The sequence below is a fragment of the Malurus melanocephalus genome, unplaced genomic scaffold, assembly GCF_030028575.1.
Source record: "Malurus melanocephalus ecotype Western Australia unplaced genomic scaffold, MMel_1.1 scaffold_36, whole genome shotgun sequence".
Lineage (NCBI taxonomy): Eukaryota > Metazoa > Chordata > Aves > Passeriformes > Maluridae > Malurus > Malurus melanocephalus.
Genome location: NW_026623268.1, coordinates 1,259,132 through 1,280,154, shown reverse-complemented (window position 1 = coordinate 1,280,154; position 21,023 = coordinate 1,259,132). Strand labels below are relative to the sequence as shown.

General features: G+C 37.4%; 1 protein-coding gene across 1 annotated transcript in view; it reads right to left on the bottom strand.

Moving 5' to 3' along the window:
- The window catches only part of ABI3BP (ABI family member 3 binding protein), a 135,799-nt gene that overhangs the window by 14,052 nt on the left and 100,724 nt on the right, over nucleotides 1-21,023 (bottom strand). Inside the window, exons 41-46 of the mRNA XM_057364125.1 lie at nucleotides 16,602-16,697; nucleotides 12,252-12,362; nucleotides 9,460-9,543; nucleotides 8,281-8,349; nucleotides 7,799-8,011; nucleotides 6,225-6,336 (exon numbers count right to left, since the gene is read on the bottom strand). Coding sequence (XP_057220108.1) covers nucleotides 6,225-6,336; nucleotides 7,799-8,011; nucleotides 8,281-8,349; nucleotides 9,460-9,543; nucleotides 12,252-12,362; nucleotides 16,602-16,697 — 685 coding nt within the window. The remainder of the gene's footprint in view (nucleotides 1-6,224; nucleotides 6,337-7,798; nucleotides 8,012-8,280; nucleotides 8,350-9,459; nucleotides 9,544-12,251; nucleotides 12,363-16,601; nucleotides 16,698-21,023) is intronic.

Genomic DNA, 21,023 nt, shown 5'->3' with positions numbered 1-21,023 from the left:
GGAATTGCTCTGCTTGCCTGAGGAATCGTTCTCCTAACAAAGTTGGAAGGAGGGCTAAGAGAACTGGGAAATGCTTACCCATGAAATCAATAGCAATTTAGTACAAAATCTGTTACTCTTTAATWTACTCTTAAAACGAATAGAAACCTCCAGCATTTTCCTGCCATTTTCTGAATTTTGCTCCATTGCAGCTTTCACTGTTGTTCATTTCTCATGACTTTTGCTGTTAACAAAAGCTAAACACTCTGCATTGAGGTTTCCTTGTTTGTTTCCTTGAACGTTTTGTTTCCTAGCACATTTTGGGTGCTAACACTAATACAAAACAGTAGTACATAAAGGTGGTAACAGCATAAGCAGGCTGGTATGAATTATTTCGGGTTTATGAATTATCTGGGATTTGGGCAACTTTTTTTATTTTGTTTTTCTAGGGACCTTAGATTTACATTTTTCTTTCTGTGATAACATTTTCTGTTATTTATATTCTTCAAGAGACCAGAGCTAGACATACACATTGCCTTGGGACACAATCTAACTCAAAAGTCCAAAAGAGACCTCTCAAAACATTTCTAAAAAGGAGAAAAATATATTTGAAAGCATCAAAATAATTAGTGAGAAAATGGATTAGTACCTAACRGGAAGTTCTTACAAAGCTTTTTACAAAACTGTGGAATACAAGCACCACAGGCTTTTTGTTTCTTATTAATACTTTTTTCCTACACCACTAGGTTGGTGGGACATGTCCTCCAATGGCTACTTAAACTTCCCCAGAGCTATTTGGCACATTTCTGACTGCAGTCTTAATATTTTTCWTTACTACCTTCCAATTACTGCCATCACAAACATGCATGAGAACAGTTTTCAAGAACCTTCAGGCTCTTTTTTGAAGACTGTTATAGAAATTTGGGCTCTAATACTTCTTGGACACTATAGTCTGTGCTRTAGACTTCATTGCCCTTAAACAAACCACCAGAATGAAAGAGAAAATGTACAAAGACTAAAAAAAAAAGAAAGGATTTCAAGATAGGGCAGAGATACAGAAATAAGAACTACATATTTTGGCAGAGAAACCAGCAGAAATAACAAAAAATCTCATTGGAAAAAAAACCCAAACAACATCTGCATTTAATATTTTAGGCTAGGAAAGTCCATGAAAAAACTACAGGTCAGTGAAACCAATTTTTTTTTCCAAGGAGAATATGCAGAGGAACACCATCATTACTACACAAGAGATGGAATGAAGACAACAAAAGCCACAATAAGCCCATTTCTATCTCAGGCCTCTCAATGTTAATTGCAAACAAGCGGCTCACAGAGAAAAGTACTGAAAATTCTGGATAAGGACCTCTTCTTTACCTATGTATGGGAAGTCTTGCTTGACTACTACCATGGGAGAAGTTACTGCAAGACTTTCTTATGAAGTTCAGTTTTAATGTAAAGCAGGAGAAGAGCAGAGTCCTGCTTACAGCAATGGTACTGGGAGTTCCAGTGTGAGCAGTCTTGAAAGGAAAGTCAGAGACCTGTATGATAATTTAATGGAATATTAMAGGTCTCATTCCTCAAATGGCTGCTTGGAAGTTAGACTGTAACTACTTTGACCAAAACCATCAGTCTTGTAGTTTGACTACTTTCCAAGTGGAATAAACAGTGCATTTCTCACTATAAGAATCACAGAATTTCCATTTGGAGGATGAAGAACTGTTAGTTCAGACAGTTGTATTTGTTTCTCCTATTTTTCTACATTAATGCGCTAAGCCACCTTGGCCTGTATTAAAGAAACTGGAGGAAACTGGGATCTACAAGATCAGAAACTGCCCCTAAGATACAATCTTAAAGTAATTTATGTTGTAAGAGACCTATGAAGGTGACCTGGTCCAGGGMCTTTTCATGACAGGGCTGACTTAAAAGCTACTTTAAGCTCAGGTCTGATCAAGYACAGTAATTACAGACACTCACTGCTTGAACAACAGAGTCAAAACTGAGTAGCTCAGTGCTTGGTTCAGAGCTAACCAGAAGAAAGAAGAATAAATGGAAYTTGGGTGTTACAGTTATTTCATTAACAGAAAAATAAAGATGGCAAAAACTGCAGAAATTCTGGTGTGTGTTTTAGTGTGACACCGAGAAAGGGGCTGAGTGGAATGTGACCTGGACCTACTCTAAAATGTAGWGAACTACTGAAAAAGGTAACAAATGCTAACAGCAGTACAAAAATCATAAACAGCTGTGTACATGTGAATATTAGATCACAGAAGCACATCTATAATAGAAATGTTTAAGCAGAAACCATTCATAAAACAAGAGGAAGTTTTTTTCAGGAACCACTTAAATCCAATAAACTGTGTAAGAGGGACAGATATAGTTATGTAGCTCACACAGCATAACCATACTACATGATTTCATGCTTTGAGCTATTTCAGGTAAAGGTTGCAATGAGAAGCAAACTACTGCATGAAATGAAACAGAATTCTAAACTGAAGTCAGACAGCAGCTTAGTGCCAGGAAGAGTACCAGTTTTGGGAACTCTGACCAACCAAATAATGCATATCAAGGTTTGAACTTTCMAGGTTATTTAAACTATCAGAAGTCTTCTAAGATTTGAAATCCTGCAATTACAATATTGGGCAATTCTCTAAGTGAAAAAGAGGACAAAATATTTGTCCTCTAAGGAAAAATCTTTTCAATTWATGTGTAGCTGTCAACTGTGAGGCACACCTTACTGTGGGAGAATAGCACAAATATTATATCTTTCCTTGGGCAAAAGACTTCTCAGCATTCCCATGAAATCACATTGTATAGGAGCCTCTAAAATATTTCTTAAAAAAGAAAAAACCAAATGAAACAACCAGTTGCACTAGAAAGCAGCTGACTGTGCCTCACGTTTATTTAAATGGTCTATGTCCTCATAGACAGAAAGGTTTTCAAATCTCTGTTTTACTTTCGTCTTGGAGAACCAGTCTTGCAGTCAAGTCACCAAGAACACATAAAGCTGGCATATATAAGACAGAAAAGTCACAAACTGCCACCATAATATATACAACTTTGTTTAAAAGTAACCTTCACAAGTTGTATGCCTATGAAAGTCCATTTTCATTTCCATATTACCATGGTGTGAGTCTGTTAAAACCAAGTAGTTGATAACTGTACTCAAAGTCAGAACTCCTTTTTCAGCCAGTGCATTTTTTTCTTGACCTAGTCACTTTTGAGACCTCTAAATGGGTGCACAGAATACTACATGGTAATCCTCATCCCATTTAACTTCTGTGTTTGTACTTACTGACAGCTGCAGCTGCACATGCAGTTTTAGATGAGTGACCATAAAGGTCTCTCTTTGTTGCCTCCTTAACACTGTCCAAATTCCTGAAATATTTAAAGTCTGGCCATTAGCTCCTAATCTTTAAAAGCTGCCTTGTGAAAAGGCCAGCTCAAAAGAAGCATGTCTGCCTTGCTGCAGAGCTTCCCAGAGGTGCAGCCGTGTGACCTGTTTGAATGAAGAACACAAAAGAGAAAAACAAACAAACAGCATGATCTGGCAGGCTCAGATGCACCCATGCTGCTTGTTCTGCTCCTTTCACACTGAAAAGTGAAAGATTCGTCCCTCCTGTAGGTTGTGGGCAATTAACTCTTTAGCTTCTGGGCCAGGCACTAAGATATCCCACTTGAAGAACCTCCACAGGACGATGGACCTTGGCCAAGGTGACTGCAGAGCATCTCTGCCATGTACAGCTCCTCAAGAGCATACATCTGCACAACTTTGGGCTTCAACTGACTCGCTGCTATAGGGTCTTTCTAGATTAAATTTGCCCTGAGGTACCACATTCACACATGCTTTTATGCCCTTTTTGGGAAGTCTTTGTTTATGTCTGTCTGGTTTAGAGCTGTCCCAAACTGCCTTCAGCTCTGACTGTGCTGGAACTTCAGAGCAGCACAGGGGATTCATATGAACCTCACTGGTGGCTTCAGGAAAGCCTAAAAAAACTCTCTCAAATTCAGCTTGTTTCAGGGCCAAGAGGTTCTTCCCAGTTAATGCACCTTCTGCTGCTGAGCATCTCTCTTTCCACATGTTTGCTGGTACTTTTCTCTTGTGAGAGGGATTTCTATTTCTCTTCCAAATTTCTTTCCAGCTCCACCTCTTCTACAGCTCTTTCCTTTAAGGCTAGTTGTGGAAAAGTCTCCTTCCCAGTCTTAATGTACTACTTGATGAATTTCTAGACATTTCAGGGACTCTGTTAATGAATATTGAGCTGTTCATCAYTCTTCCTATTTTCAGTCAGTTTTGTTCACAGGTCCATTTTCTTCATCTAATGARCAGCTCCTGATAGACAGGAGACTTTTATTATGGACATGTGACATTCCTTGGCAGAACAGATACTGTCTACATGATGCCAGCTGTCTTAACCACTTTCTTGTTTTCCCAAAATTTAGTGTGCCAACAAGTCTGGATTTAAATGGTAACACTAACTTCTTGTGTTTCTGCCAAAGCTCTCAAGGTGTCCTCAAAATTAGGAAACAAAATTATGAGTTTTACTAAAAAGAGCCAGTCTGGGACCTTCACATCCTTAMATCTGATGAGACTTGAGGGACATGCACTGCTGCAATTTAAGTCAAAGGTTTTCAATTATGGCCAGTGGCCTCCTGGATCCAGAAAGGCTTTCACTGTCTTTCCTTTTTGATGATGGGGTTGGTGAATGGTAGCTGCTCCCTCCTCAGGAATAGTTACCCCTTTATATCTTAAATCAGCCACCACCAGTCACTCCTGATTTCCCACTTAGCTCCTTGTAACAAAACACACATTTCAAAAGACAGCTGTACTCCATGGTCTTTGGTTTGCTCTTTCCAACCAAAACCTGAAAGTCTCTCAGGTTTGACAGCATTGTTGCTAATCAAAATTAAAAACCATCTTATCCCCTTCTGCAGAGCTGCTGCCTTCKTTATGACCTTCCCAGTGGTTCTAGCTGGATCTGCCTGTCTCCTCTTGCTTCCTTTCTGAACAAAGAGCAGTGTAAAAAGCTTTTTTCTTATGATCATGTGGACACTGCTCTCAGCAGCAAGGGTTTTCCTTTGCTTCCATATCTTTTTTACACTTAACCAAATCCACTCCCTCTCCTCATGTTCCATGAGGAGTTTGAACATGCAATGAAAGAGAATTTGCTCAATAACACAGAGCTCTTTTCAAAGATGCAGCTGTATTATTTCAAAGCAGAACTGAAATGTAAATACAAACAGCACACCCTGATAAGTTTAGCCTCCTAACATGACAGAACAACATAGCTGCAACTCACCCTCTCACAAGCCATATGCCTTTAGGAAATAACAGAGGAAGTCTTGAGGCAAAACTCAGGAATTCTAGCCCATCTTGWAGCCCTTCTTTTGAAGTCTGTCAAWGACACWCTTTTGGRGYACWCAATTTCCCCRTGTATTTTGATTTTCAAATTCTCTTCCCTTGCCCCCCACTTTGTGCAATAGCTCCTCATTCCTTCTCCCAGGAGCTGTTGGTAACAAGCACATGAGCTTGGACCAGCATCCCAGATTACACAACACATTGCCCAAAAATAAAGGTTAAGCATGGGTACTATGCAAAATTTTGTGCTGTGTTTTCAATYTATGGATGATAATAATAGAAAAGGAAAGTTTAGCTAAAACAGAAAAATTCAGTCACCAAGGCCAAATTGGCTGGTCTCACAGGAAGAACCCCAGGACTCACTCATTAACTTTTTGATGTAATTAATAAGGAATGTAACAAAAGACAAGCGGTTTCTTCCCTGCTCTGAATTTTACCAYAAAAAGAAGAATACTTTTTAAGGAGATATGATATTTAAAGATAGATCATGCTTATTTGGATGTGAGAGGCATGCCATCAACTGGAATTCACTTTTGCCAGCTGCTTTAAGATACTAAAAGAAAGCAACATACACAGRACAAATGTGTTTTTCCTCTCTATGGTATTTTTCTTATATTTGTCAGTTAGTCTTTCTGATACAGCAGCTCACTTCTGCAGCTTGTCCAGACAACAAATACTCCTTGAAATTTCCTGAGGATTCCTCAAATATGTTTTATCTATCTATTAACTTGCAAAGAGGAAAGCAAAACCAAACCATACCATTTTTCSTATCATAACAGGAGTAAAACCAATCAGGTCTCATTTACATATGTACATTTCATTTGAAGTGACAGACAGCTGACAATCCAAATTAGTTGAATTAACTTAGAAAATTAGATTATTTCATTACCTTGTGTCAGGTTTTAGGTTTTCCACAGTAGAATGGGTTTGATTTGTAGTGATAATTGATTTCTCCTTTCCACCATCACTTCCTCCATTTTCAGTTGACACAACCTCATACTCTAGAAAATTACAGTAAAGAAAAATTTGATTAAGTAACATCTCTTACTGGAGCCATTTAAATACAACCAGATAATGAATGAGTGAGCAATTCACAGGAATTCAATCTTTCTGCCTTTTGCCAGCCTGAAGTCAATAATGACTTGGACTTTTTAATTCATCAAAGTTGGAAAAGAAAATGCAGGAAATGAATGAGCATGCAAATATGTGTATACACAGAAAYACATGAAGAGCTACAGAGTCCATTCAGTGCCTTCTTGTTACTCAGTGYACAAGGCTACAAATTCTGTGTTGAAACAACAGGAGCAAAGCATGAAAAAAWTGGTCTTGGTTCCTCACACCTGCAGTTTTTGTGAAAACACAGAGGTGAGTTTGACCATTGTTTTGGTTGTTATTTGCCACACTTTTCCATTACGTTTTGTTTTTTTGGCCTACCAGTGAAATCCCTTGTGCATAGTTAAAGTCAGACCAAGTAACATTCAAAACCCAAAATGATGCAACAAGTGACATTTTCTGTTTCCACCTGTCTATCTGAAACAGTGCATATATTAAAAAAAAAAAAAAAAAAAAAAAAAAAAAGCCAAAAAAAACCAAGACACGTCTAAAGATGATTGGAAAAATGTGTATAAACTACAAAAATAGAAAGAGACGACAGAAAAACTGATTTAAGCCTGTCTGAACAAGTAATGTCATACTGGTGCAAATATGAAGCAATCACTGTTTTCAGAAAACAGGATTCAATGCCTTCTCTTGAATTCATAATTGATTTGGATGAGTCATTAATTGAGTTATTAACTAACGTCAATGTTCAATTTTTGTAAGTGAGTGTTGATACACAGCAGATGACAGAGGAATTAGGAATGGCCATYTTGCATGTTTACCTGTCTGTGTGCTGAGTCCTGCATGACTCACATGCATTTATTCTCAATACAAACCCCTTCCTTCAGACATGAAAAAAAACCAGATTCTTTTAACAGAGACAGCTTGTTGATCCTCTGGTGGGTACTGCAAGTWTTATGCTGGCAAAGTTCTTCTGACTTACTAGATGGGTGTAAACTTTGATTGTGTCTGGCCCTCTGTTAAACAACATCTTCAGATCAACAAAGATGCCCACATTATGTGTGTGCTTCTATATRTGCTGTTGTGTTGTTGCAACTTCTTGACTAGATCTTACCAGATCTGGTGCAGAGAGAAGCCAGAAATTTGGAGAAGATACAGAATCACACTTCTTAAGTATCTTTTTGTGTCATCACTGGCACCAATGATCCTCCCTGTGTAAATCTTGTTAGAATCTAGTAGCATTTGCTTATCCATTTTGGAACTGACAGTAGCACAAAATAAAAGCACTGAGGTCGTTTAATCCCTGAGGATTAAAGTACTTTAAATGGTAAGAGACTACTGTGAAAGTAAGCTAAGCTGGAAATACTGTATTATCACACAATGGAGGAGAGAAATCAAACCAACCAGTAACAGTGTCATTGTCTGGTTTTTCCCAGTCCAGTATGACAAAGGTTGGACAGCCCTCAACAGTCACCACCGTGAGGTTTGTTGGAGGATTTTGTGGAGGACGGGTGGGTTCTTCCTTGCTGCCAGCTTCTTCTTGAGGAAARTGCTCGAGAGAGCTTGTGATGGAGCAAGGCACATCATCATCTTTCTTCATGTACTTGACATGGGGGGCTAGGAACAGTAGGAAAGAGCTGTTATTCAAAGTGTTTTTACAAAGTGGCAGTGCCAGTTCACTGGGTGTACAACATCCATCCCAGCATACCAAGCCAATGTCTGTACAAGTCAAACACAAAACTTTCAGAATAAAATCCATATAGTCAACATTAGGCTGCTTGGGGTTTTTCGGCCTTTGAATAACCAAAGAGGATAATTTTGAGGCAAGATAGGTCCACGTTCATATGTTCCCCCAACTAAAAATACCACAACTATTAATATCCTACCTTGGTACCTTGGTTTGCCTGAAGAATCTGTTTCTGATGTAGGACTTGAGCTGAAGACAGTTTCATCAACTGTAGAAAACATAGTTAAAATACAATTTGCAATAAGTATGAAATTTTARTGTTAGAACTGCAGCATTTCACAGCTCCCTTGGTGTTTTAAATAATGATAAGAATAGATAAATGGTAGACCTTTGYTGCCAGGTCTGTCTTTTCATTTAGGGACTCTGTTTTTTCTGTGATCTGTGTAAACCTTGTACTCTCCTGCTAGTACAGACAGCCAAAATAAAAATAATAGACTACATGACTGCTGCTGGATTCAGTTCATGCAATGTAAAATACTTTTTCAACACTTAAAAAAAAATCTTTTTGCACTCTACTGGCTGTTTAGCCTGGAGCTTTTTTATGCTCCTAGGATATATAGAACTATTACATTGGCACAGTAACTTCTCTAAAAATAACAAGAAGGAAATAAAAAATTCTGTCTCCAGAATGTACAATTTCCACAAAATCTGAAGGAAATTGAAAGCAAATACCCTGGTGAACAGAAATGTGCTGAAGCAGTCAGGATTCATGATACAATGTTGTATTAATTAGCCACCATGCCGAACATGACGCAAATACTACAGTGGACCTCAACACATAAAACACAGCACATTGYCAACAAGCATTTATAAATAAATCCAGCATCTAGCTTGCTTTACTGAGCTCTAAGGGTCACAGAGAGTTCATGGTCATTGTAGGGAACAAGAATTGAAATATTGCTGTAAATCCAGGAAAATTAGAGCAGCATCATTCATGACACTATACCAAAAACTGTACATTTGGAGTCAAAAATTCTAAGCACACTCTTCTSCAAACCCATTACTCTATGCCATTTTGAAGAGACTTGACTCTGAATTTTTAATCAACTCCCAGTTTTATAAAGGGCAGGCTACCCACTGACCAATGTGATTGCACTACTACAATTTTTTTCTATTTAAAAGGTGGCAGTTTGAGCCAATAGGTAGGAGGATGTCACATCTATGATGAGCACTATCAGKCACTGACAAATAATATTTTGAATTTATGCCCTGTGCAAATAGAAATGTTCAGGAGAGTATGTGTCCTTATCTACTCCACGTTAATTAAAAAAAAAAAAAAATGAAAAGAAGAAAACAGATCTGTTTGTAATATGCTCACCATAATAGTCTGGAGTTGCAAAAGCTGTCGGTGTCCTGTATGATGTTCCTGTCCTCACAGSTGGTGTTGGTCCAGCAGGCTTAGCTATAGTGACAGATGGAGGGAACTTGTAGCAACAAAACATTCAATCTTTGAAGGAGTCAAACAGCTTTGTGATTTTCGAAGAGAACTCAGATTTATGACAACTGCTTCATGCAACCAGTACTTTCATTTAATCATGGTAATCCCTCAGCTGGGTTTAGGAAAGTTGTGAATTKTGCTAATTGCAAACACAACCTAGTGCTGAAAGCCAGTAAGAAAATTCTTTAGTACTTTGAGTTTGTCTTGGAGGATTTAGTCTGCTASAATACAACCTGGTTAATGCACAGAACCATCCTATACAGATTGGTGAAAGGATGMAAAATGGCCAGCACTGACATTTCTGTTCCTTAAYRAAAACRGCACRTTTCTTCATGAGTTRTGAGACACAATAGCTGAARTCAGCACCTGAAACTTGGATTCTTYCCTCAAATATAGGTAAGATCCWTTYATTTCTCCTCTCAAAACAGCACCTACGTTAGCAAGGGGTGGGACTGGAACATTTGTAGTGATAAACACCAAGTAATGAACAGTGGTGAGGTTTAAGAGTTTAACCACAGAACAGCACTGGAGCTTCCACTAAATGAAATTASGATACACTTCAAATAAAAGGAAAGAAAATGTAGTCAAGTCCAACATTTTCAACATTTTGAATACTACATGACGGAAGGAAAAAAGTTTTCTTTCTTGACTCAGTTCTGTAGTAGGTTCCATGAGTCTGGACAGAAACTGATGATAGGGGCAATACTATCTCCTAGAATTAAATAACTATTAAAAAAAAATTAGATTATGTGACACTGCTGTTACTCTTCAATTGTTACCATCTAATAAAAGAAACAGGTTTCGAAGAGGCAAACAATCCATGGTAAAGGATGTACTGACTTATTTAAAAATAACTGCAAAAGACAAAAGTTAAGTTTACAAAGCATGCAGATACTCCCACACAACCATGACATGGCAGTGAAATCTCAACCCTRAACAGTCAAGAACTGTATATTGTAKTTACCTCTCCTGYATATGTGACAGAARAACATGGCAACTGAAGGCAGAGCTCTGGCAAACCAAGTTAAAAACAACAAAAATCCCTACTTCCCGCTAATTTTCTTAAAAAATGGAAATTTGAAAGATTCTCACTGGCCTTCAGTTTCACAAAGTTTCTGGAACACTCATTTCCATTTTTTTCCCATTCAGGAGTCTTTCAATGCCTGCATAGRAACCTTTCCATTATGTCCACTGGATGAGTTAGAGATGCAAGTAAGGAATTAATYACAGTGTTAATGAGAAAGAGGACAGAATTCTGACAGGGAAAATCCAAGAAGATTGGATTGGAAGAAGAACATTGAGACAAATTTTTCCTGTTAGTACAGTGGAASTGTCTCTCCAGAGAACCAGAAGAAACAAAATTATAATGTTTAAAACTAAGCTGGATAAAACACTAGGAAACACAGAAGAAGGAAAAATCTTCTACTGGCTCCACAAGGAAGAACCAGATCATTTAACCAATTTATTCCATCTTGAAAGCCTAGGAAGGTATGGTAACTRCTGACTATTACAGAACCTGGCCTCTACTGTAAGGAAAAAGGGTGAAATTTCAAAACACTGGTAAATTAATCAGACACTTAATGGAGAAAATTAGTACAAACCCCAATGCAAGCAAAAGAAAMTGTATCAGGTCTAAGACTGATGATGTGTTCTATTTTGTTGGTGCTATTACTAAGGAAACAGCACCCATCAACAAGAAAAACAGACACAACATTTCAATCTCGGCTCTGCTGTTGAGTAAATACACAGCTTGTTTCATCCATCTTGGAGATTCTTGCTACTCATCTGCCCCTCAAAATACTAAAGAATTATTTAGGTCTTTAGTACCTTAATAACATGCAAAGTCCCAAATGAAAAAAAAAAAACAAACCAAAACCAACAAAAAAAACAAACCCCACAAGAGGTAATACAACAGAGCCAAGACCTTTATATTTCCATGCAACTGCAGAGAGCAAAATGAAGAGGAAAGCAGTTGTCATGATGCTAAGCTAAGGGGATGATGGTTTCTGACTACCTGGAATAATGTCARCCTAAGGAATCCACTGACAAAACATCCATGTGGATACTGAATATCTGCTTCAGGACAAAATTAAAATAAAACAGGAAATGTCAAAGTTTCTATGTCCTCTTAAACTGATACTGAGAAACCAGGATACTTTAGCACAGCAATCAAGCTAAACTCTGCACRTGAAATAACTCAGTTTGCTCTACTTCCCTGTGCAGTTAGTTGTCTGGGTTAGCTCATTATTTGCAGCAGTTAATGAATGTGCCACATATATGTGAGGAAYTTCTTAGCAAATAACCATTTAGGAGTAGGCACTGAAGCACAGTATTCAATATATCACACCCAACATGCACATTAAATACCTAAAAATGCTATTAGTAGACATTAAATATTCTTAAGGCTGATCTCCTTAAAGGATAATTTGGAGCATTCTATTTTGCTTTCAGCTCCCTTACTAGGAATGATTTTGACATAACCAGGTTAGGGGAAAAAAGGRAAACAGGGTTTATGTAAGAAGACAAAAGACACAAGGCTTGTGTGTCCCAAAAGACTGGTTTCTATAGATACCACACATCAAAGAAATTTGTGCTATAAAATTCTCCTGCACCCTGCTAGCCCGTATGATCTCACACACAATAAAATATTTATGATGAAAAGGCTGAGATACCTGGAMTCCCTGGTTTACCAGCCATGATGTTTGGAGGCAGAGGTTTTCTTCTCATTTGAGTAGGTTTGGCAGGAGGCATAGGAGGGTACTGAGGTCGAGGTGCTGCAGTCACTAAATGACATTACAAGACAATGTTGTTAATTATTTAACCTCAAATTCCATAAAACTAGAAGTTGTATTCTGACTTCTCAAGCAATGTTTCATGTCTGATATATTATCAAAAGTGGAGAGATGAGGTCAGGAGCTGAAATGAGCTGTATTTTCAGCCTTAAATTCTCTGAGAAGTGCATGCTGTGAAGATTTAAACCAAACTAAGAATGAAAATGTTTTGTTTCATAAGCATAACCAAGCATAGGGTACCAAGGGTACTACCAAGGGTAGTTCCTTTGGGATTTTGTACAAGTGTTTCAGTGATTCACTTTCTGTGTAGTTACTCATTTCTGTCAACAGTAATTTTTTGGCATTCAAATGGATATATCTTCACACAATAAACATCACCTCAACATACTAGGAAACATCTCCAGCATCCTMCTCTCAAAATTTCTGACCTCTTGTACTTTCTGACTCATGCAACTGGCCACCCTCAACTTGAAGCAAAAGATGGAAGAAAATTGAATTATTAGGAACACTTTATTCTATGCTATTCAAAACTGAAATAAGTTMCTGTCACCTCCTGCACAGACATGGCTAAAGAAGTTACTGTGGAAGAAGTTTCTGATGCGCCTAACTCAGTTGTTTCAATGTGCAGTTTCAGCCAGAACCACTAAATTAATCTGGTAATGTCCTTCAGCAGTGAGGTCTAAAAGGAAAACCTTAGCCTCTTAATTCATACTTACAAATCATTTAACTGCATTTTCCAGCCAATTATGAAGGATTTTATTATGCAAAGGAAAGGCAAAGGAAAAGATTTTTGTTCCACTATTCACCTTTGTCCTTCTTTCCTTAAGAAAATCCAGAAGATATGTGCAACACATTTATGTAATAAAAGACTTTTTGTACCTAAAAGGAGAAAATCCTCAAGAGTAATATAATTCTTATAACAYTGCCAGTATCAACAACCACGCAAGTTGCCTGATACTGAATTACTGGCTCCATAGGGTACTTTGGGTCCTATGCTTCAGACCTTAGTTTGCCCTATAAATAGAGAGATTGTGGGAGAGAAGGGAGCAGATCCAAGTACTCATTCAGGAGAGTTTTTTAAGAAATACTTACAACAATACACAAACAGGAATGTCTCCATCTCTCTCTGCTCCATTTTGCCTTTTGGACTCTTGCAGTCACTTACAAAACAGTTGGTTTTGGTTTTTTTAAATCCCTCAGATCAAGACAGAAAATAATGCTCTRTCTAATTCAGGAAGATGTAGTGGTTTTAAAAATAGCATTTGTAGGTTTCATATTAATTCTTAATCCCCAGATAAAGATGAAAAAATATGCCTAAGGCCTGAAAAAGGGAAATAAATTTTTTATATATAAGTCATCATACCCTAGATAGGGTGGTATTCATTATTGCTTCTCCCCCTGCCCATAATTAGAGAATGGGGTTTTCCAATATATTTATGAGGTAAAAACATGCAATATTGACCTCCCAGTGGTTTCTATYGTATTTTCTGAACAGCACAACTACAACAGATACATGCAAACTAAAGCATTGCATTCAGTGTACTATATCACAATTGAATCTATGGTACTGTACTCTGGAAAAAACAAGAATTCCTACTTTTCCCTTCTACTTCTTCCCACAATGATTTAGGTGATGGTCAATGATGCTACCAAATCCAATTACCAATGTGTGCAGACTGAGCTTGTGAACTGGGATGCACTTTAGAATTTAGGGATTTTTTTGATACTGTAGATTCTTGTAAGAACAACAGCATGGTTAAATATGAGGATTTAATTAACCTCAAGGCTCCTTTATGGACTGAGAATCCACTTCCTTGACTCAGTCACTCTTGATGAAAGAGAAGGATGAGCAGCCTCTTAGGGCAGACATCTTTGCTGGTGGCAGAGACAASAGGAATGAGCTCACCCTCAGTTCTGTGGGTGACACAAAGCTGTGCAGTGGGCACACAGGAGGGGAGGGATCCCTCTGAGCAGTGGGACAATGCAAACATCCTAAAGCACATCAAGGSCAAGGRCAAGGTCCTGCAYCTGKCTGGGGGCAATCAGCAGTCTCAGCCCAGGCCAGATGAGAGGCAGATTGAAATCAGAACTGCAGAGASGGGCTTGAGGATACTGCTGGGTGAAAAACAGGAGACAAGCCAGCAASGTGGACTCGCAGCCCAGGAAGCTGTTTGYGTCCTGGGCTGCAGCAAAAGCAGGGTGAGGGAGRGGGTTCTYYCCCTCTGCTCTYRTGAGGCCCCACCTGGAGAGCTGCATCCTGCTCTGGGACCTACAARAACATGGACCTGTTTGAACGAGTCCATGGAAAGGCCACAAAAACCATCCAAGGGCTGGAGCTCCTCTCCTGTGAAGAWGCTCTGAGAGTTGGGGTTGTCCMATGYGGAGAAGAGAAGGYTCCAGAGAGACCTTAGTGCAGCTTGCACAAAATACTAAAAGTATACAAAAGTATACTTAAATACTTAAAGTAGTTTCACAAAGTATGCAGARTGAGCTTGAGAGAGAAATGGAGAAAGGGTTTTTAATGGGGAGTGGAGTGGTAGGAAAAGGAGAAAGTTTTAAACTGTTTAAAAGGTAGATTTATATTAGATATGAGATAATAATATAAACTGGAAGAGAGTTGGATTAGATCAGATATTAGGAAGAAATTCTTTACTTTGGGGGTGGTGAGGCCCTGGCACAGGCTGCCCAGAGAAGYTGTGGATACCCCAAACCTGGAAGTGTTCAAGGYAAGGTTGTATRGGGCTTGGAGCACCCTGGTCTGGTGGGGGTGTCCCTCCAAAGGCAGGTGGGGTGGAACTGTTTGATCTTTAAAGATTCCTTCCAACTCAAATTATTCTAYGATTCCATGAATTTTTATGTACTTATTCAGGTCTCATGAAGACAGCTGAGGTTTTGGAATTATACAAGCAAATTACGGAAGAGTAGTGACTAATTTCACAACCATACTCAGGTGCCTATTATGACTATAGTTCAAGGTATTGGCTTACTTCAAAGCTCTAAAATCTTAACTTTAGCCATCAAATGTCATAAAATGAGTAAAAGTTGATATTGATATCCCTTCCAATCCATATGCATTAAAAAAACTTGAAGTCTCTGGAAATGGCAAGCTGGATTTACTTAAGGAAGCATCGCTGCCTAACAAAAATAGCAAAGCATCATCCTCATATTCAGTTTACAGTTTGTCTTCAGCTGCTACTCACACTATATCACACTAGATTTAATCTTTGTAAAGCACAGTGGTCAGATTGAATAAATTTAAAAATGATAAATTATCAGAACTTGGCTGTCAAGATAGGATCTTATCTTTGTGGAGGCAAATTACATGCAAAGGAAATTCAATAGGGATTAGGAACAATCAGCACTTTATAAAGTAGTGTTTTTAAATCCAGTAACATATTTTCAAACGTGAAGATACCTTAAAAGAGCAGCTGCATCTGAATAGTAAATCAAAGAGTAAACTTAAAAAAGATTTTGTTTTCAGTCAGTTTCTATGCCAGAAAAAAGCACAGMTAAAACGTTCTATGCTTGGTTATGCTTACGAAACAAAGAAATTATTCACACATCAGGATATTAGCATAGATATTCTATACTAAAACTTTTTAGTTGAAACAAAATTTCTAAGGAATYGACTAGAAAAACATGAAAATCAGAAAGCCTATTTTAAAAGTCCTTTTTATGGAATCCATTATTAATTACAATCTTTTCACTGTTTTGAAAACATAATTGCAAGACTTCACAGAAAATTAAACCTTACAAGCCTTCCATAGCACAGTAAAAAACCCTGCAACCTGATATACTTCACACTGTTATTTGCCTTCAAACCTAATGTTCTAATTTTCCTAATRTTCAACAAAACTTTCTCATAGATAGGAGTGCAAGTTGGTTTTGATTTTACCTTATTCACCCTTGCTGTGTGGAAACTCTTAGCATGAAAAAAAATCAGTGCTTACAGTATTGTGGCTGTTGGATCACARGGACACATCTGGTGGTGATAATTTCTACTAAATGCAGTGACTAAGCATATGTAAATGGCTAAGTAACAGCTATAAAATATTCTTATTTTTATCTTTTTTTAGAAGCATCTTGAAGCCATAAGGTATATTGATGAGGATGATAAAGAAAATAATTTTTCTTCTCAGTGGAGGTGCTTTGTTTCCAGAAAAGGCAGAGTTTTTATTTTTAATAACAACTGCTAAAATTTACTTTATTATCTATTTTTWTTAGCCTTACCAGAAATTGGCTTTTGCCAGCGATCAACATATTCTGGAGGCCTTTTGACATCCCCAACAATTGGTCTGGTAGTATCCTCAGGTATATAAAGGTCATCTGTGAAGAAAAGGAAATTAATAGCTTATCTACAGTGTGGCACCATGTCATGRAACTCCTGTATATTGCCTTTGTTCAAAGTCCAGGTGACATGCTGCACAAAACCAGCATGTGTGTCCCACCTAAGTTTTTACTGATAACTTAGTGATATCCATTATCTTCTTATYCAATTAAATAGAAAGTGATCTGGTTCGACAAAGTCTGGAGTGTAATTTTAAACATTCCTTGAGTAAAGTATATTTGGAAAGAGAAAATTAGTAAACGGAAGAGGTAACAGATGAGTTAAACTGAGATTATATGCRGAAAAATGAGAGGACTTTCTAGTTTTTCAGTGTACAGAATAAAATGTCCATTGATTCTTGCAAAGGGCAAAGTTCTCCTTCTCCCCATAAGATCTCTGTCCATCCTCCACATTAAATGGTTAGAGAAATTCTGGACCAAATATATTCACCGTATTTGGAGCAGAGGAGACAAAATATACACAGCATCCATGAGTATATCAAACAAAGTCCTACTTAAAAGTTATATAAACACATTTTTTAAAAAGTAAGTGGCATTAAAAAGATCAACACAGCTCCTGGTGCAGAACAACTGTTTCACATGCCGGTATTTATAGTACTGCCAGACTGTTAAATTAATATGCTTTCTTTACACAAAATAAGTATATTTATAAAAAATGTATATACAGTAGAACAAGAAGATGCATTGCAATTTCATCATATTTGTGGGAAGAAAACCCCCACACACCCTTGCTCATGATGTAAGAAAAAATCCCTGAAATCTGATATATTTTTAAAAAAATCTAATATTACTTTAATTATCAAATTCTAACCCCATTCCAATATGATCTAATGACTTCAGTTAAAGATTTCATAGGTTTATAATCTGGTTCTCAGTTGCTTTGATGTTTCACTACTATTTTGATGGTATGAAGTAGGTAATTTTTCAATTACTTTACTMTTTGGCCATTCTTGTTGCGTGTTCCTTACAAATCCACAGTCCATAGTATGGACATGATAAATAATTTATTGAAGATTAAAGTAATGAGACTTGTAGTAAGRTGGGAACAGGATGCAGATGACCTGGTCCTTATGTCTGAAATATCTGAACACATCACATGGTCTCATATAACTGCAATCTGTCTTCAGGTGAATAAAATTATTAATTAGATCTTCAGATGTACAAAGCACCAGAGTGATAATCAGTGTTTCATGTGAATGRTGTTCAAGGAAGAAGAGGCATGAGAAGATCAGCACCAGCTTTAAAAAAATAAAAAAAACATCTTGTACACTGTGATTTATAGTTAGAGCATGTTTARTTTCTCAGTTCACCTTTCAGCGAACATATCAACAAAATGTAGAAGGAATTGACTATTTCACACTAAACAACCAGTATCTATTACAAGTCTAAATTAGTTTTGTGTGCTACAGTGTCTAAGGAAAAGCCTATCTCTATCATTCTCCTTCAAATCTGATTTAGAATCATAATCTTGCCTGAGTTATATTAGCTAGGAATGAACAAAATATTGTATATGTTCTAGTTGGAAGAAGTAATTTTTTTTTCTTTTCAGAAACGTGCCGTGCTATTCTGCCATTAGTGAAGTGGTAATGAAAAGTAAGCCAAAGTTTCAAGCCACAGTATTTTCATGTTGAATATTTTAGTATTTCAATACGCTTTAAAGTTACATTAATGTTKGTATTTAACACAAGGTACCTGCACAACCAAAGTTTGCTGTRTTTATTATRGCATTTGCTTTATTCTAGCTAATGYAAGKTGCTTATTAGAAGCACTYATCACATGCATCCAAACTTTTAACACGGTAGAGAATAGATCTATTACTTGCATGTTTATTTCTGCCTTCTTTTATTTCTGTATTTTTTTCCTGGAAGCATTCCTGGGGTCTGGAACATGTTTAAACTAACCTCTGTGTCTTTTGTAGTAGGAATACTTTCAGAAGGGTGGATCATTTTAAGGGAAGGAATGGAAAAAGTGCCCTTGATAAAATAAACTGAAATACCTTTATACTTGAGTTCCTCTGGAACTTGGCTATACACATACAGATTGAAAAACAAAAAGAAAATAGAACACAAGCTAATGGCCCTTATAATGAAAACCATGAATGTCTCCCTTTCACAAGGGATATGGAAATGCTCTCAAAGATTGTTTGCTGATATTTGTCAGAAAGCCCAATAAACAGGAGCAGTTTTTAAATGGTTGGGATTAAACTAAAAAACCAGCTCAGTGAGATAAGTTACATACATTAAGACTAACACAAAAAGCCATCTGAATAAAGTGATAATCTAGAGAAATTGGCTAAAACATGGCAAAAACCCTAYAAGGAATGCTAGTCATGAGGAAGCAATTCCTGCCTCTTTTCCATAGTCAAGTTTACCACCTGGCACTACAGCCAGCCAGGAGACTGAAAAGTCTGCCAGGAAACCAGCCACAACACCATGTGCTGGTGCTGGAAAAAACAAWTTCCACTGCTTATCATCTGGGCCCTGCAGCTGCCAAGCACTCTCTGCATGGGGTGAAACATCTTTGCACTGAGGCTAATGAGCCCAGTCAGGAAGAAGAAATGGAGTACATTCCACAGCAGTGCCAGCTCAACAAGGAATTAAAAGATCCAAACTGGTGTTCAAACAATGGAATATCCAAGAATAAGTGACGTAATGTCTAAAGGTAAGTCTGTGATTGTATTGTTACATACATAATATATTCCTGACAGTCCAGTTAAGAGTTCTGGTCATCTTCGATCAAAAGTTGAGAATTTTGACAAGCTAACCACAGAAAATACTGAAAAATCCTTTTTTCTGTCTTTGCTCAGCTGGCGAGATTCAGATTCCAGATTATAGAGTTCTCTTCCTTAAGTCTCTTTTGCAGACTTAGGGATTCTTTTGCAATAGGTAATTACCTGCACATTGTTTGGGAGAGATAGAGAAGATTTCTTTAATTGATTACCTGAACTCCCTTCTTTTGCACATATATTTTTTGTAGGCACAGTCAGCCTTGTRTCTCAGACACTGTCACAATACCATRGYATATTGCCTTACAGAAGACTTGGGATTTCACTTGCTGGTCATCAAGGAAAGGACAGACTGAAAAGTTGTGAAAAGCTGCAGTCCCCTCTCAAGATATCAAAAATGTAAAAATTCATTGGAAATTTCTCTTACACTTCTCATAAAAAGGTGCAGACTCACAGAAAGGTATCAGTGAGTTGTTACAGTGGCAGGATTGGGGGTACAAAGAAGTGGGTAGGAAATAGCAAATTCCAGCTCTTCTTTAGTACATTGGATACCAAGTTTGACCTAAGGGGTTCACTTGGCAGGACACAAAATCCAGCCAACAGACATCCTGCAGCATGTTTCTTTAACTTAGAGGAAAAAAGCTTATGTAATTTGGCAATGGAAACCACTACTGGAAGTATCATTTTACAGAAGAATTCTAAAGAAGGTCCTTATTTGCCAGTGAGTGCACACAGCATGCACAGTAAGTTGTAATCTTGTGGTGACTTTTGACAACATCTGCCACAAGAAAGATCTAGTTCTTCCTGGCAACARGCACTACTAAAAAGATATGGAAATAATAACAAATGGTGGGCACATCAAGAAGGACACTTACAATAAGATTGCTTAAAACAATATATTAGCAACGTAGCTAATTTAAAGCTCATTAAAGCTCAAAAAACTGCATGTAACAATTCACTACTTTTATGTTTAGACTACTGATTTACTTGGCACATATTTAGTTTTGCTGATGGTTTTTTTTTATAACCTCCCAATGTCTCTGCCAAGGTTATGATTATAGGGGAGCAGAGAAAAGCTTAATGTCCTGTGTAATGTAAATGTGTGTTTGTGCATAATTTCATCATGTGATCACTCCTGGAGACCTGTGTGCATTCTCCTAACCCAGTATTCAGATATTAGAAAGCTGACTTAAAAGGTGATTTCCAAAACAAGTGAAGAACAAAACTTTTGGACCCMCAACTACTGAAATTGGCCATTTAATTCTGTAAATGGCTCTGATGTCCTGGAATTTGATAGCCTCATTTAATTTACCAGAAGGACTATGAAAAGTCAAAGAACACACACCTCTAGTGAGGACATTCACTTTTTCTAATAGAGAAATTTATGTAATGATCTAAACAGGTTAAATCTAGGTTCAATTTAAATACACAGGTTTTTATTTTTTTTTTAGCTTTAGCCATTTCTGACAATATGGTGGGCTTCTCAAAATGTACAGGAATGAATAGCTCAAGACATTCTAYGATCAGCAACAGGTATTAAATTGGCAAAGATACCAGTAGGAAATATTACAAGAGGCAAA